A 17,113-nucleotide genomic window follows, 5' to 3' on the forward strand; every position below is an offset into this window, starting at 1 on the left:
TTTCTTACTACAGCCCTTAGGTTCACAAATCTGTTATTCATCATCATCATCATCCCAGCCTATATACGTCCCACTGCTGGGCTCAGGCCTCCTGTCAGAATGAGAGGGATTGGGTAATAGTTCTCACGCGGGCCCAGTGCAGTCTGTTATTATCTGTTATTATTTGCTCTAATTATCTGCAGTCACTTTTTTATGAGAGATGAGATTTTAAACAGACTTGAATTTTAATAATGCAATAAGTCAACTCTTTATTCAGACAATTATATAGTCCATGTTATTAGTTACAAAATCTTATACCTATGTTAGTAATAATAATAAGGAATCTAACAATCTTAGGAATTAAACACTTACTTGGCATCTTAGATACTTTAATTTTAAAATTAGTGCATAGTTTTCTTAGGTCTTAACGATACATTGTGGATATAGGTAAATTTGATGTGAATAAAGCTTAATCGAAAAATTTAGCTGTCAAGATAAATTACAGGTTGTCAAATTGTAGACGTAGCTAAATGGAGCTATTATGTATAATTTGATTAGTATCTACTTTAGTAAAAGAATTTATTAATCTGAGCAAAGTTTAAAAACCTATTTTTTTAGTAGGTAGGTACTCGAAAATATAAGTATCTTAAATTATTCATTTTAGTTATACAGTAAGAGAGTTAAATAGGAGATATCACGCTAAAACAAACGAGTAATATTTACCTCGACGTTTCGACCACATTACAGTGGCCGTGGTCACGAGTAGACTCACACGTTATATCTGTGTTTGGGTCACACAAATGCATGTAGGTATGTGCCAAAAACTAAATCGGTTTAGTAGATTAAGATACAGAGAAAGTTGGCTGTGACATACAAGAGAGAACCTAAAACTGTTCCGTTTTACTTTTTGAAGTACGAAACCCTAAACAGTAACTTGAACTTTTTAAACTATAAAACATACATAGAGGTACGCTCTACCGTCACTACTCGCAATAAACGGTTTAACCGAGATAGCCTCTCTACCCGGCGTCGCTCACTTCCGCCCATTTCCGCCGCCCCAGACAGACAAACTTCCAATACTTCCAATCATACATATTCCTTGGTCCATGAGGGGAGACTGTCTTTAATGTAAGTGTTAACTAGCTCTACAAAAGAGTATGTCGACGAACAATCTAATGTCTGAACCATTGGACCTAAAGACTTTAAATTTGATAGACATATTCCTTGAGAATGTAGAATGCGCGGGTTTTTCACATAGGTACGTCTAGTGTTTAACATGTTGATGCCCAATAGTTGGCACCCTGATGTCATTTGTATTGCTAATGGTAAATAAAATTAAAAATGGCAATACTGGGGCACTGATCAGCACTTAGACGTCTACCTTATGAATGTACAAATAATGAAGCTCTATGATGCTAATTCTAAATTTAATTTCGATTCACTTATTTAGCAGCAATCACAATTTTCTCTCTTTTTCTGTACCTACAGCCATGCCATTCAAAATTGAAAAATATGTTGAAGAGTTATAGTAAAAGAAAAAAGCTTAGATATACCACCATATTATGGTCCATAACCTTGTTCGTGTATAGGATATTTAATATTAGACCTCTAGGCTGGCAACAAATCTAAATTCCCTTACGCGGGTGTCTATCCGTCTATATGTCATCCGCCCATAGACAATAGACGATCGATGCCCGGTGCTACTTACTTAACATCAAATTAACCATTTCACAAAACCTCGTCAAAGCTTTTAGGCCCATAAACCTGAATGACTAGTAATCATCAAAATAAATTAGTAGGTTAGGTAGGCATATAGTGTTTTTGCATGTTTTTGTGACATGCTGTATGTAATGACAGATAAAGAGTAGAACTAAATAGTACTCTGTACCTAGTAAGCAACCAACAACTGCCATAAATTACTCCATATAATACTTCATTGCTTCATTCTAGTAACATTATACCTCTATGTAGTAGAAGAAGACTTTATTGCCTTCGAACGTAGTCCTTTCCCCGGCTGCGTCGTAAACGCCATTGCAACATGTTGATGGTTTCACTGAAACTAAAATAGCAGAATGCTTCCTTGCTTGGGTACCTACATCAATTCCTGCTACTTACCTAAATGTAAACTAAAACATTATTGCTTAATACTGTGCTTACACAAGTACAATATAGCCTCACACGTTATCATATCCCACTTAGATAATTCAACCTAAGATGTGTCTAATAAAGTTATGTGCAATTTTTGAAATCATATCTGTGAAAAAATTGTTCTAAAATCGGAAAAAAATATGATAAAAGCAAAATACGTGTAGAGCAGTATTCTATTCTGTTAAAAATGCTGTATTCTTTAGAATGAGAGGTGGTAAGAGCAATGTGCACCCCTCAGTGATAATAATTGTGATGAGGATGAGAATTTTTCGCCACCACCGGTAGCCGCGCTGAGTAACCAAGCCAAGCTGCAAGTGTTCTCCTTAAACTTTTTCAACTACGGATTAGTTCCAAACATATCAGGCATACTCCTAATATTAATGTGTAAGTGACCTGTAGATTTTCTGTTAATAATTATTCATGTGCCTCACAGTAGCTTTAATTCAAGGAAACTCCTATTTAATTTGGTTAACTAGTCGAATATTTAATTTGAGTTATATTTTTTATAACAACTGATTTTTACTTTTTCTAATGATATTTTCAGGGATGTGATTATATGCCTATGAGTAGGTAATTCAGCACAATACAAAACTCATTAGACTTCCTAACTTTGTAACAAAAAATAAAGACAATGTTTGTTCGTTGATTTACGAGTGTTCGAGTCAACTTCTTTTCTGTTAAATAAACTATTCGAAACGATATATGAGTACTTACGTAAATGGGTATTCTTTGAGGTTATCATATTTAGCGACACTAACTATTCCAAAAGCTTTGTTATTAGTAGCTTTAACAACGGTCTCGGTGACACTCGTCTCTAGAACAGCACGATGCATAAATTTAATGACACATTTTCTCATAAGTCGTCGCTTGTCGTAAAAAGGTTATATTTACGGCTAAAAGTTAGGGTCTCATAAATATAGAAAAGCCCCTTGTCCAAAGTAATCTGCCCGCAAAATGTCAAAACCTCCCGCGGGAACACATAGGCAAGTCCATTACATATTTATAGCCGGCAATAGGTACGACCTATTCGCCGGAAAGACCTCAGAATTACAGGCTCATGAAATTTCCTCGTAATTTGATTTCTTTTGCACACGCCGCCCTCTCGCGTTGTAATTTTACATCTCAGCGTGAGTTTCGTGTTCAAATTAAAATGTTTATTGCGTTAAGCGGAGTTCGCACGGTCGCTTGTGAGCAGCCGAGCATTTTTATTTCGTTATCCCGGACACGCCCAGCCCCCCTCACCTCGATTTTACTATTTTATGAACCCGATGGCACCCCTGTCTAATGTCGTATAATGCTCGCGACTGTCATTTCCGTTGTGACCACGTCGCGATCTTGCACCTTGTAGCACCGTTATAGGACTAATTCTCGTATGCTGGTGTCGGGAGGTATTTTCCCCGTGTTATGCGTGTCATAAAACTATTAGCCGCATAAGCTGTTCTTAAAGCGACGCGGAGCCGCTTGAGGGGTGCGGAAAGGCGCCATAATTTTTTTTCACGTGTATTTCTACCTTTATGGTGTTTTTAAGTTCTATTACGAATTATTTGGTCGTGTTTAGAACCTTTTTTTGTGGGGAGCATTATATTTCATTATCTTTAACACCTTGTTGGATCACGAACGGTGGTAGTTACGGTAACGGCGAAAGGTAGAGTCTTTAAGATAGCGCTTTTGTGTATTGGTAGATTGATACTTACCTAAATTAGGTACGGTTCTTAACGTTAAGTACTAATTAACCATATTCCTGATTAACTATATCGAATATGATAAATAATTTTGTGATTCAGTTTTTCAAAATTTAGAAAGTACCTACCTACCTACCTACCTATTTTACGTAGTAATAAATGTAGGTATTTTATTCCTAATTTCTGACAATCCACTCTTGATATTTTCACATGTCTGCATATTTAATAGCTAAAGGTATCAAGAAAGGCGTAGATAGATAGTCCTATATGACAATATCAATATAGAACAGTATTTAACATCGATTTGTCGTGGATTTTAGGTACTCTGAAGGTTAACAAGAAACACTGGTAAAACACGCTGGTGTAACACTCTAGTGGTGTGTAATAAGAAAACCCTCACAGTCTTATGACAAACAATACACCAACATTCGCAATGACCACGTAAACAAGTAGATATAGTCGACAAAAAAATAAGGAAGTAAATTCTACATTGTCTAAGTGAACTGAAAATAACTTCTCTGAAATTTACAGTTTTGCTAGAAAATAAACCGATAAAGAATTTGATAGAGTATTTTAATGGTTGTTCTAATTCCTCATCACTTATTCCGAAACGATCTTAAGTTCACGAGCAAGATAAATTATCCTCCTACATGCCGAAGCCACATAACTGCGCTAAAGAGGCTACGCAAACTTCGCCGACTAAGCAACAATTTGAAACAAAAAAGTTTATGCAAATCGAGGGAGCCGAAATAAAATGGAGTCTCAGTGTACGATCGATACCGCCCTCGCGACCTTGCGGGCGGGGCACCGCGTGGGCGGGGCGTGGTAAGAGGCTGGGATTGGCTAGCCCCGCCCACCGGCCCTCCCCACCCCCGCGCCCGCGCCGGTCCGAGCGCGGATCTTGCGAGCCGCGGTTGTCAGCACAAAACGTCATGTGGGCGCCCCGCCGTGACTAGTGACAGTACACACTTTATAGATTTTTGTTAAGTTTTTGTTGCAATGTGCGAGTGTTGAGTGTTAGTGGACAATGATTACTGATATGTACGCGCCGCTGCCGGCGCCGCCGACGAATAAAACTATTGTGAGTGTTTTTAATATATGTATTTACTTACACGTTTTTTAGATTATTACCAAAAAGTTTACCTACATGGTTCGAAGTTGTACCTATCATGTTTAATTATTTTTACCAAGCAAACACCTATGTAAATACAATACCTACGTTAATTTTGGTTTAATTATCTGTATAATTGATTATTTTCTTATAAGATTTACAAATATGCAATGAATATGAACGTTTGTATTTTGTCAAGTTTTACAAAGTAGAGACAACACGTAGCTTAGGATAGTTAGGTTAATACCTATCTACCTTAATACCTAGGTAGGAATTATACTTAATTATCTTTATGATTGGAAGTTTTGAACAGTTAGGTTAGGCTCAGGTCAGGTCAGTATTTCGGTGCATAAGGTACGAGTACATACCAGGTAGGTACTAAATTTTTATAAAATCTTGTTGGTAGAGCTACAAATTGTTCGAATCTAGGTACCTAACTAGGTATATCTGAAAAAAATCTTTGGTATCAAATAAGCGTGTGATATAGGTAGGCAAGGTACGTACGTATGTACTTGTTCTAGTAATGAATCGTGTTTAAAATGATTAAAGATATAATAATTTGGTCAACCGCTATATTTTTACAGGGTTTAGTTATTTGACACTTTTATTTATTGACGTGTATTAAGTTAGATCCTATGGCTTTAATGTTTTAATAAGAAAGAATTAATAAATCCAATTAAAGTTCTATTTTGCCGTTCTTTTGCTCGAGTACCTACCTACCTCGGAGTTACCTACGAGTAGACTAGTTAGTACCTATGACCTTGGTTTTCCATACAAATTGCCGAGTACCTACTTCCGGTTAACCTAAAAACTTGAAATTAGGTATGAAAGTACATATAGCTGTTACAAGAAAATAATATATATACATATATATATTTTATATCTGTCTGTTTACTTCAGTAATCATCACAAATGACCCTACTTAGCATATATTTTACGTACGAGAGGGTCTCTGATAACACTGGATATTAATAGATACCTACAAATGTGTATGGAACACTCAGTGTATGAGTCTGACTCACACTTGACCGCTTTTTTTTACAAACATTGTCAATGTGAACTCTAGGACCTTTAATAATTTAATCAATTAACATTAAGTAAACCCCTTAGCATTTTTACGGATGACTATTTTACAAAATTCACCCGGGAATTCCCAAAATTTATATCGAGGTCTTCATTGAGGTTGTGTTAAGAAAAACTGTCCAAAATTTCAAGACTCTAAGGCCAGCGGTTGTTATTTCGAGATTCTGTCCCTATCCCGTGGGAATATCGGAATAAAAAGTAGATATTATATGTTTTAATCCAGATTATAAACTAACTTTCTGCCAAATTTCATCCAAACCCGTCCAGCCGTTTCAGCGAAAAGAAGTAACAAACATACTCACTCATTCACTCACAAACTTTCGCATTAATATTAGTAGGATTACCTAGTAGAATTAATATAGTTTTAATATTTTTGTGGGACGACCTGGATGTATTTCTCGACGACTGGCCTCAGACTGCTTTGGTACGGGAGGAATTGAGGACATGAGGGGATACACTTGCCCAGCAGTGGGACAAAATCCAGACTAGATAATAATAATAATGTTTTCACTTCTTATGCTCGTAAAGTTCTCGCTGGATCTAGGCGACATAAAATGACTTTTTGTGTTCTAGTGCATAAAGTAAAATCTTCGTCTAAGACCAAGGCAATCAGGTGTAAACAGTTACAAACAAAAAAGTTTCCACATATTTTTTTATTAAGTAATTTTTAGTTGATATAAAACTAAAAATCAATCACATAAATCAAAATAAATTAATGAAACTAAATATAAAAAAATACAATGAACATAATGGAAACACAACAAATAAAACGTAAATATATATGAATGTATGTACATACGTAGGTATGTATTATATTAGCAATGCATGAAAAATAAAAGGTACCTAGAAAGAGAACAATGTTTCCACTGTTGTTATTTAACCTCCTCGCAGTCGAAGTGAAAAGCAGAGTGTAAAACTCGAGCATTAAACCCATTTTCCCCTCGACGTGTCTAGTCTATCCACCCTCGCCGTACCGGTTCCGGTGGCTATATGAACGTATTGGGTAAAATGGCTCGTTTTATGCTCTTGTTGTACAATCTACTATTTGAGTCGCCAACTGGCATTGCATCTAGGGTGCGAAAGGTTTTTTTTGTTGACGTTACAAGTAAACTGAGCATGTATGGAAGTGCCTAGTATGGTGTCAGTTGCCGTCGCCGTCGGCTTGAACTTGCGTGCAGTTGATTTACTAGAGATCACGTATTATATCTAATGAGCCAATAATGTATATATTTATGCCAAGCTATACATCTGATACAGTTAACATATTTATACGTATAACTCACAAATAGGTAACGTAGCGTCAGTTAGTAATTAATATCACCCGGGACTTGGTAAAGTTACCTCGACGTTTCAACCACTTTCTATACCTACATTCTAATCGTGACCACAAGCGGCTGTGATCATAAGTATTTATTTTACACATTGCGACATTACATTGTCAGTTATCTATTAATATTCAGCTTATTTTATGTTCCACTGATGACAATGTGCCTTTTGGAACTTTTACTGCAATGAGTTGTTATGTTACTAAAGCCTTATTTAATCGTGCGAGAAATATCTAGTAGCTGTGGCTTGCGTTACATTGCTGATATTAATAAACCACTAGGTATACTTATAATTATACTTACAGTCACCAGCAGAAGTAAATGAAAATAAGTAAGTAAATTCTTGATATACTGCGACTGCACCTCAGTCACACATGGTCACACGTAGGTGAAATCACTCAATTAAAAGTAAAGTAAATAGTGTCCCCAGAAAACGAAAACGATAACAAGTGTACACTTCATCATCATCATCATCATCATGTCAGCCGAAAGACGTCCACTGCTGGACATAGGCCTCCCCCAAGGCTCTCCACTCAGACCGGTCTTGTGCTTTCCGCATCCACCGCGATCCCGCGAAGTGTACACTTAAATGTAAAAATATGTACCGATTCGAATCGCTCAATCATATGTTCCATGATATTGAATTAATGTTATATTTTTAAGTGGGCTACGTGTAACCAAGATAGAAGTCCATTTTATAAACACGTCACTGTATAATGTATATGGAGGGCGAATAATCTGTAGGTATCTACATATTTAGTACTTTTTTATTGCCCGTTATCAGGTATTTAATGTAGAAGTACCTACATTTCACTTTTTTAACGAGCAAACTGACAGGTGCAATTTTTATGGTATGTAGTGGGTATGAGGAAAACTAGTACCTACCTAAGATAATTTAGCAAGTGTTAAAACCAGCGTTTTTCAATCTGTGGGTCGTGACCCCCGGGAGTCGCGGATGCCTCTTAATAATAATAAAAGGGCCGCCGATTCTTTAAAATACTCTTATAATTATTTAATGTTTCTATTATCAACGTAAAATAATACAACTAACTGTAAGTGAAGGTAAGCAGGGGGTCGCCGAATATTTTTCAAACCAAAGGATTTCGCGACATGAAAAAGTGGAATCGATGTCATTCTTGTGTTATAGGTAATAAAATAAATTTGTTAAAAATTACATTTCACATTTTGTCAATATTACCTATTACATTGAGTTTGAAGCTAAATTGTAGGTAATATGTGACTATTTTTTATTTATTTTATAAATTAAAGCTTTACAATGCATGTTATTGAACAGAAAAACAATATTTCAGCTATCTTTAAATATAACAGAGTTATAAAGGTTTGAAATTCAGGATTAGACAGAGAAAGGCTTTCTTACATGTGACGTCACATGCAAGTAGCGCCATACTTGCTGCATAGAGAAAAGCGTTTTAGAAAGAGACAGATATATAGTCTTTTCAAAAAATCGCTATAAATCCTATTTTCAACCGAATAATTTCTCTCTTCGCTAAAAATTATCTGTATGTCTTTATTTTCATAATAATATACAGGATATGGCAAATTTGAAATTTACCACGAGCTTTACGGTGAAGGAAAACATCGTGAGGAAACCTGCACATTCCTTCCGAAGCAATTCAATGGTGTGTGTGAAGTTCCCAATCCGCACTGGGCCCGCGTGGGAACTACGGCCCAAGCCCTCTCATTCTGAGAGGAGGCCTGTGCCCAGCAGTGGGACGTATATATGCTGAGATGATGATGACCATATGGAAAATTCAACAGTTGTCAAATACCGTATTGAATCGTTCTGCGTTGCTGATTTGGGACCATTCGTGACGTGCATAATTATTTTTTTTATCCATTCTCACCATGTTGTCACGAATAAATATTTTCTATTTGTTTCTTTCTTTGATTACTGTGACACTTGCAATGATAGTCCCTATTAAGTGAAGTGAAAAGATTGATAATCTTTTCTTTGACTAAGATTTACATAATGATGTTGATAATATCCTACCAGACGTATCCGTACACGGCGACAGCCTGTCAAGATGACGACGATGAAGAACCAACATCGTCCAACTAATAAAATCTCGGACATGCAACTTAGAAAGTTTGGCTAGGAAGGAAGTGCTATGGTCCTCAATTGCACGTCAAAGATCTATCAATTAAGAGTTATTGGTACTTGGTGGTACTTAGTTGGTTAGTCTGGGCTCTTTCATAGGTGCGAACATGACTACTAAAACTAAACTTGGTTTTGAAGGTTTACTTACCTACTAACACCGGGATCATCGTACGTGACGACGACGACCATCCACGTCCCCGACTGGTCCATCCAACCCTTCACAAGTCCAACAAATAACCAATTACAAAAGATTTAAGACTTAAAAAGTATTCAATCAAACAGATTTGCTGTCAATGATTCTAAAAGGATTTACCAGCAGGGTGTATTCAATCAAACGTCAATATTTGATTGAACACTGAAGCGCTGTACGGAACGACACTTCCGTATTGAATGGTATCAGAATCATTCCCGGTCCCGAATCGCCCATTGTTTCGTTTACCATTCGTCTCCCTCGCCAAAACAAAATATTTGTCATCGGGTGCCGGGATCGTGTACAAAGGGTGACGAACAGTCTCTGCTGCTAGAAATGACAACGGCTATTTGGTTTATGAAGTGTTGAAATGCCTTGCCGTCGAGATACGTTTAAGATAGGGGAGGCTTTGGTTTTTTATTAGATCCTTTGGAAATCGGGCAATAAACAAAGAAAGAAAGAATGAAAATGCGTTTATTGCCATCAATTAGGTAGGTAGGTATATAATAAATATTACACAAGAAGGGAATATGAACAAAATTGCAAATTCATCAATTTAAAAACTACAAATGGCATTGTAGAGAGGTAAGTCATTGAAATTTAAAGTTATACTTAATGTTAGTTTCTGAAATGTAATGCACGGTCTAAGTAAAATTACCATGAAATACGAGTAAGATCATGAAGTAGGTACGTAGATCTATATTCCACCTTGACAATTAAATCCTGATCAGAACTAAAAACAGTATAAGTTTGAAGTACTTCAATATTTATTTTAAAAAAACCTTAGTAGATCAGGTACAGTTGGTTCCCTAACAATAAGTACCCACTTTTCTATGCATTTTGTATTGATTATTTTATTATGTTAGGTAACCGACTCTATTAGTGATAGGTCAAAATAAGACTAATGAGACAATTCTACTAATGAGATAATACTTAATGATTTAATTACAACTGTCTGCTAAACTTCTGGAGGCTGAGTAGTCGTCAAAATTTTACTACGTACGTTACGTACGTTTACGTACCTATACTTAGTGCTATGTAGAAACTATATTATCGATCGAGAACTCGCATCTCATGTCCTGAATCTATACATTGAATCCATTATGCGTGTCTAATAGATTTTTTTGGCGCTCGACCATTCATAGGCGCAGCGTGAAGTCGCGGCAACGGGCATTGTGGCATTGAGTCGGACGACCGGCGACCGACAAACTTTTATTTGTAACGGCCCTAAATGGCTGTTGTCAGGATTAAGGTGCCGTCATTGTCATCGCCCGAGTATCGGCAAATGCCGTTCGATTCAGCCCAACATTGATGGAACGAGAAATGGCATTAGCCTAATACGATGAGCTCCTAACAATGGACTCTTGAGATCTGTCACTTCTGATAGCTTTTTGCTACGGTTTACACGGAGGATTATGCACTTCAATGTGGGGATTACGTGACCACTTACAGGCTTTTTCAATGCGTACCATTGAATTGTTAAAACGGCACTTCGTAAGATAACTTATCACGTTTGCCTGAAATAATTTCATTAAAATATTTGTCACAGCAGTCAATTAAGACTGAAAAACAAAAGCGTGTGACGTACGGCACCCTTCATAACTCTTTTTCCTGGCAGCAAAGCATCGTGTTTAACCCTTCCATTGACAAAAGGTATTTAAATTAAGCTGTCGGGGAAATATACTGCGCACGCAACGGGATTTCTAACCGTTTACACTTCCATCTGTATTTAGAACATAGTGACAAACATTTAGATAACAAGTTGAAACTGTTGAAAGACGTTTGATTTAATCTCATTCCAATCTTTATATTTAATTACCCAATGTAAGATATGAAGATTACTGAGATACTTACAAGTTGTTAATATTTATCGAAATCAGAGGCGTCTTTACCTATAGTGCAGGGTGTGCATTGCACACGGGCGCAGCGGTGTTAGAGGCGCCGGCCGCGGCACTTTGTACCTATTTCATTTTGACCGCGCGCTTCCTAGATGACGCTAAGGTAATAATTGCACACGGGCGCTACATGGGCTAAAGACGCCGACGCGAAAATAAGAAATCGCGTTACAGTTCTTGCAATTTCTAAAGTGAGTTTGACTGTAGCAAATATATAGTCGCTGGCTAGTTTCTACACTAATTGAATGTTATTGCGTACCGGCGAGTAATTTAAAGATATAGCGAGATACATGTAGGTAAGTATCTACTCTGCACACGTTTGTTCATTAAGCTGTCTCGGTAAGTTATTTATGCGGGCATCCGTCAGCGCTGCGCCGGAGCGGCGACAAATTTAACAATGCTGGGATCTGGTGGCACTCGTCCACTCGTCGCTTTGTGCCGCCGTTTCCTAAAAGATCGTTAATGACGTGCGAATCTGTCGCTACGCGTGTCGCCGTCGATTTATTGTGTCAATTCTACCTAATTGTTTTATGTTGGGACAGTTTTGTGCTTTATTTCAGTGGCACGGTTCATTGACGTTTCAATTCGAGTCAGCTTGCGCGGATTTTAAATTTAAATATACTCGTATGGAGGCCGATGTTTGCGTCGACGTGGTGGGGCTTGTCAGTTATTTGTGTTACTGAACACAATTAACTAGTAGTTGCAGTTATCCACTCGACATGTTCTGTGCTGCGGTTTATGAAATGGGCTCCACATTCGCCACACATAGTGCTCGTGTAAAAACGGCCAGACCACAAGCCAACTGCACCGTTTCCTGCCTCAACCACAAAATAACCATTTAATATTTTTAATGTTGCTGGTTAGTAATGTTAATTTTTTACAGTTATCGGTCGCCGATCATTTTGATTGGTTCTAATTGTGCTAATAGTTGGAGAATAGGCGTGTAGCTGCTTATTAATAAATGCTATAAAACGCATAAGAATGTAACCTGCGACACTTTAATCCATATATTAGATTAAAACCGGTACCTACGCAACCAGCCCGAGAAACTAGTGGCAATAAAAAATGCCAATGTTTAATAATAATAATACCGGTAGCATAGACACCGAAAAATAACAAAATACTGAGAAAGCAATCAATAACTAAAACATTTTCAAATTTCAAAATTGCAACTATCAATCACGCAGTTGAGCGACATCAAAACTAGTTTACGTACCTATAATACATCTATCTTAAAGGACAGTAAGTAATTTAGCTACTTTTTGCAACGTCTTCCATTTGTAATAATATTATTAGTTAGTGGCGTGTTGCGTCAAGCAATGCGCCCGCGCCGGCCAATTTCACATCAGCTTGACGTAGCCCGTCATTACGCTGCAAATATTACAATTATGACTTACTGAGATATTCCACTAGTGACGTGCCTTTTCATTCAATAGTTTTTACTCAACACCCTGTTTCCTGCCATGAATTATTAAAATATAGATATTGAATATTTATTTACACTAGAGCGGCTCCAATTTAAACTGTTACTTCTTTTTATTTTTAATTGTTTAAAGCTATTCTCACTTTACTGTCATGGTAACTTTTCTGGTATTCAAGTTTGCACATCGCTATAGGCAGAATAAAAAGGTCGAAAAAGTAATCACTCATCCAATCATCCCCGAATAAACATTGGTAGCGCTGATTCGTCGCGCTGCCTACCGGCCCGCCGGCACAATCACCGTCAATGATTGCTGTCGAAGGGACCTTTGTACGTCTTTGTTGTTACCGCCCTCGCTTAATGGAAGGATCCGCTTGGGAAGGTTGCCCTCGAGATTCGAAACAGTTATCGTCCTTGGGAGTCATTATACGTCGGCTTCTGAAGCACCGATAATGATCGTAGGTAGGTAATAGGTGAGGTTTTGGAGATAGGTTTTTGCAAGGTCACTGCATTAGCCTGGCTTGTTAGTGCGCCGGCGGCGCGGGCGCGGGCGAGCGCGAGTAATGAACGCAAGCTGCAAGTCACGGGGCAAGCAGAGGCGCCGCCGCCGACAGTGCCGTCATCGCGCCCTGTCAATAAATGATGCCCCGACAACGGAGAAGGTTATTTTCGAAGACGGAGCACCACTAATTAATGCCTTCCACTTAAAAAAAGGTTACTTACCCACAAGGAGCGGTGTTGTCTTTTGTTCTGTTAAGTATTGAAATAATATTAAGAGGAATAGAAATGTCGCGCAAGTTAGAAGCGCGAGTCGCTTATACGCCTAAAAAGACATATACTCGTAGGTATTGATTTTATCAGCTCGGTCTGTAAAGAGGTTGATTGCTGAAAAGTGGGTCTTGCAGTGCAGACATGCATTGCGATTCAGAAATAATTATATTTCACTGACGAGTAGGGGAAAGTGTTGTTCTTATGGACGGTTTTACCCGTGGACATCATAACGGATACTTTTACTACGGATGGACAAATGACTTGACAAAACGACTTTTACCTATCGCATTTTACTAAAACTTATAAAACGGAGAAAAATGCCCAACTAGCACGAGTGGCGAAAAAGTCTTGGGTGGTGGTGATCTCTTACCATCAGGAAACTTGCTCGTTTGCCATCCAGTCGAATAAAAAAATAAAAAAAATAAAAAAAGTTTATTTCAATTCCTTTTAGTATTAGTTGCTAGCCTGTTGCCCGCGACTCCGTCCGCGTAGAATTCGTTTATCGCTATGCAATTTTCCGGGATGAAAAACTTACCTAATATAGCCTTTCCCGGGACTCAAACTATCTGTATACCGAATTTCATCTAAATCGGTTTAGCGGCTTAGACGTGATGAGGTAACAAACAAACAGACTTACAAACTTTCGCATTTATAATACATATTAGTGGGATGGGATGTGGTTTTAATATTACAATAAGCTTTAGTTGCTCCAGCGAATATCATTCAAAGTGTACGCATGCAGTTTTGATTCTGGTTCCCTAGTTACGCCACCCACAGGGTAAGCGATTAATTTAGTAGTTTAGCGGCATGAAGAGATAGCCGCACTCGAGGGTCCCCCGGAGTGCCCCGGCGGCGCCCCGCAGGGCCCCGCGGAGCACTAATTGAAACTGACACCGATAGCGCCATTCACGCTGTCCTTTCGCAGATCATTCTAAAAACAACAAATAGAGGGTTACATGAAATACTTACAAGCATCAGCGGGTAAATAGAGTCCTATTTCTGTCTCTAGGTTACGTGTGCCATGACTGTAAATAATACAGTCCAGTTGTAATCACAGTAGGTATATAGTACAGGAAAAAAATCTAAACTGAAAGTATGGCATAATTAAAAATTCTAGCCTGCATCGATGTCGGTGCATGCATAACCATTTCAATTGTAGAAAAAAAATCCTTCTGCCATCAATTAAATAGTTGCCAAATATGATTTTGTCAAATGCTTATCACAACAATCCATGAATTTAATTTCCAATGTTAAAACTGCAGAAGTTCCATTTAGCTAATAGTATCAGAGCTATCGGAAAAGGAACTATTACTCCGAGCATCCGGCTTTTAAGTGTAAACTTTCCGTTTGCAATTTGTCGTGCGGGGGATTTGAACAAACAGTCTCCTTGTATTGTGAGTGCCCATTAAACGCAGTCTGCGGTCGGAGCCGAAGCAGTTATGAATTCGGATATTCTCTCGCTGTACTCGTACCGCTTTCCTCTAAAGGAAGATCTTCATGGCCAATTTGTGTGTTATTGTATATATGCTCATTGTTGGTCACGCTTTCACCAAGTTGTTCCATGCCCGTTTTTATTAAGATCCAGTACCCCTTTCTTGTCCATTATGCTAGGCACATGGGTAGTAATTTTCTAAATACGCTTAATGAAATAAGAACGTCTGAGTCTTTCACGGTTATTAGCAGAGCTTAACCCACTTAGTTTGCTTATTTAGTCTCATTTGCAAGATGCACTAAGTTTATAATTAAGCAATTACCGGTGGAACGTGAGAGGCGTATGGTTTCAACAAATTCGAAAAAAACCGTTACTGATAATCAATTTAACCATTATGATGATCGATTGCCGGAAAATTAAATCAATTTAATTAGAATAAATTACTGTCAGTCACGATCATTTCATGTCTAGTTAACTCTTGTGCACATATTTATCATACCTATATACCTATTTATTGTATCGTCGGTTATAAAGTGGGTATAGCGTTTGCAGTCGTCTTTTGTTAAAAGTCTTTTATTCCCGGCTACTTACCATTAGAGGGTCGCGCGGCAAGGCCCATTAGGCCCCTCTGCGAGCCATATTTCACGACCTCTCACCGAGGACCAAGCTCCATGAATACTCTGTCCGTACTTGAGCTTTAAACCGCGTCTGTCATTGATAGCAACGCTAATGTGTTCACATCAATATTTATCTTTCAGGGGATCCGTATGCGTCAATTAGTTTTATTTAGGTTATTTTGCTTTATTGTTCACAAATATTTGTTGCAAGACTACTTAATTTACCGTTCCACGATTTGACACTAACTTACTATAGTGTCAAATCGTGGAAATCCAATTTAATTCACTTCAAGTGATCGGATTGAGTTGAAAATTAAATTATTTCTTGTATTGAAAATTAAATTATTCACAAAAACTTACCAAGATTAAAATGACTCTACTATACAGCTTGAATCGATACTTTAATCACACATTGAAATGAACTGAGTTTGCAATATAATAGCTAGAAGTAAAAGTATACATACTATGATGGTTGTAATGGTAAGTACAGGCAGTAAAACAAGCTTGTATTAAAAATTGGATTTTCATAAAATTTACTATGATTAAAGTGATTCTACAAAACATCTTGAACCGACCTTCATCTCGCGTTGAAACACACTGAGTTTGCAATAGCTAGAGGTTTATACAAGTTCATGTAGCAGATCTCTGAGCATGTTCCAGTATAATTACTGAACGATGGCGACAGACGCACGCAGCTGACAAGCGCGTTGCGGTCGGCGTGGTAGCTCCATTCAACACGGACTTCATTCATAACCGGCCAATGCAAGACCGCAACTCGAGAGCGGACGTGTGGACCGTTTAGGACAATTGACTTAGTTGCACACAGTTTAGATGTGCCGTCGGTGTAACAGTCGATTGAGCTGACCATGATCGATTCATGTTGTTTGATATTACTCCATCTATATTAACACTTATACAGGTTGTTTCCAAATTATTTCAATATATTTTAGCAAATTATTGGCTTCATTTGACTGAAAATCCCTATAACTTTTTGATCGGAATTTTGAACGAACTTTGAACGTTGATCAATAAATGGAAAAAATTCCAACCATATATATACATCTACGGCGATGTTCAGTCAAACTAACTCAATCATCTATTCTATTGAAATATTCCAGAATAATTTGAAGACAGGTGTATAGAGCTAAATTAGCAGTTGGTTGGTTGTAAGACTGTACTTACAAGGTCCAAATTGCTATCACAGTTTTACTGGCTAATCCTGCCACCATGCAGTATTGTTTGCACTGCTATAGTCCGTCCGGTGTGCAGAGTATCACATAGAGAGAGGCACATAAGGTTTATTATCCAAGTCTAGGCTGATAATGCATCTGCAATCCTGTG

General features: G+C 37.8%; 1 protein-coding gene across 5 annotated transcripts in view; it reads left to right on the plus strand.

Annotated features, from left to right (window-relative positions):
* The window catches only part of Sp1 (transcription factor Sp8), an 81,905-nt gene that overhangs the window by 50,515 nt on the left and 14,277 nt on the right, over nt 1–17,113 (plus strand). Inside the window, exon 1 of one of the 5 annotated variants that reach the window (XM_074088096.1) lies at nt 4,725–4,890. The exons of the other annotated variants lie outside the window; for them this stretch is intronic. Within the exon in view, the coding sequence (XP_073944197.1) occupies nt 4,837–4,890 (54 nt within the window). The 5' untranslated portion in view covers nt 4,725–4,836. Of the gene's footprint in view, nt 1–4,724; nt 4,891–17,113 lie in introns of those variants that run through there. 5 annotated transcript variants of the gene reach the window in all.

Source organism: Choristoneura fumiferana, chromosome 5 (genome assembly GCF_025370935.1).
Source record: "Choristoneura fumiferana chromosome 5, NRCan_CFum_1, whole genome shotgun sequence".
Taxonomy (NCBI): Eukaryota; Metazoa; Arthropoda; class Insecta; order Lepidoptera; family Tortricidae; genus Choristoneura; species Choristoneura fumiferana.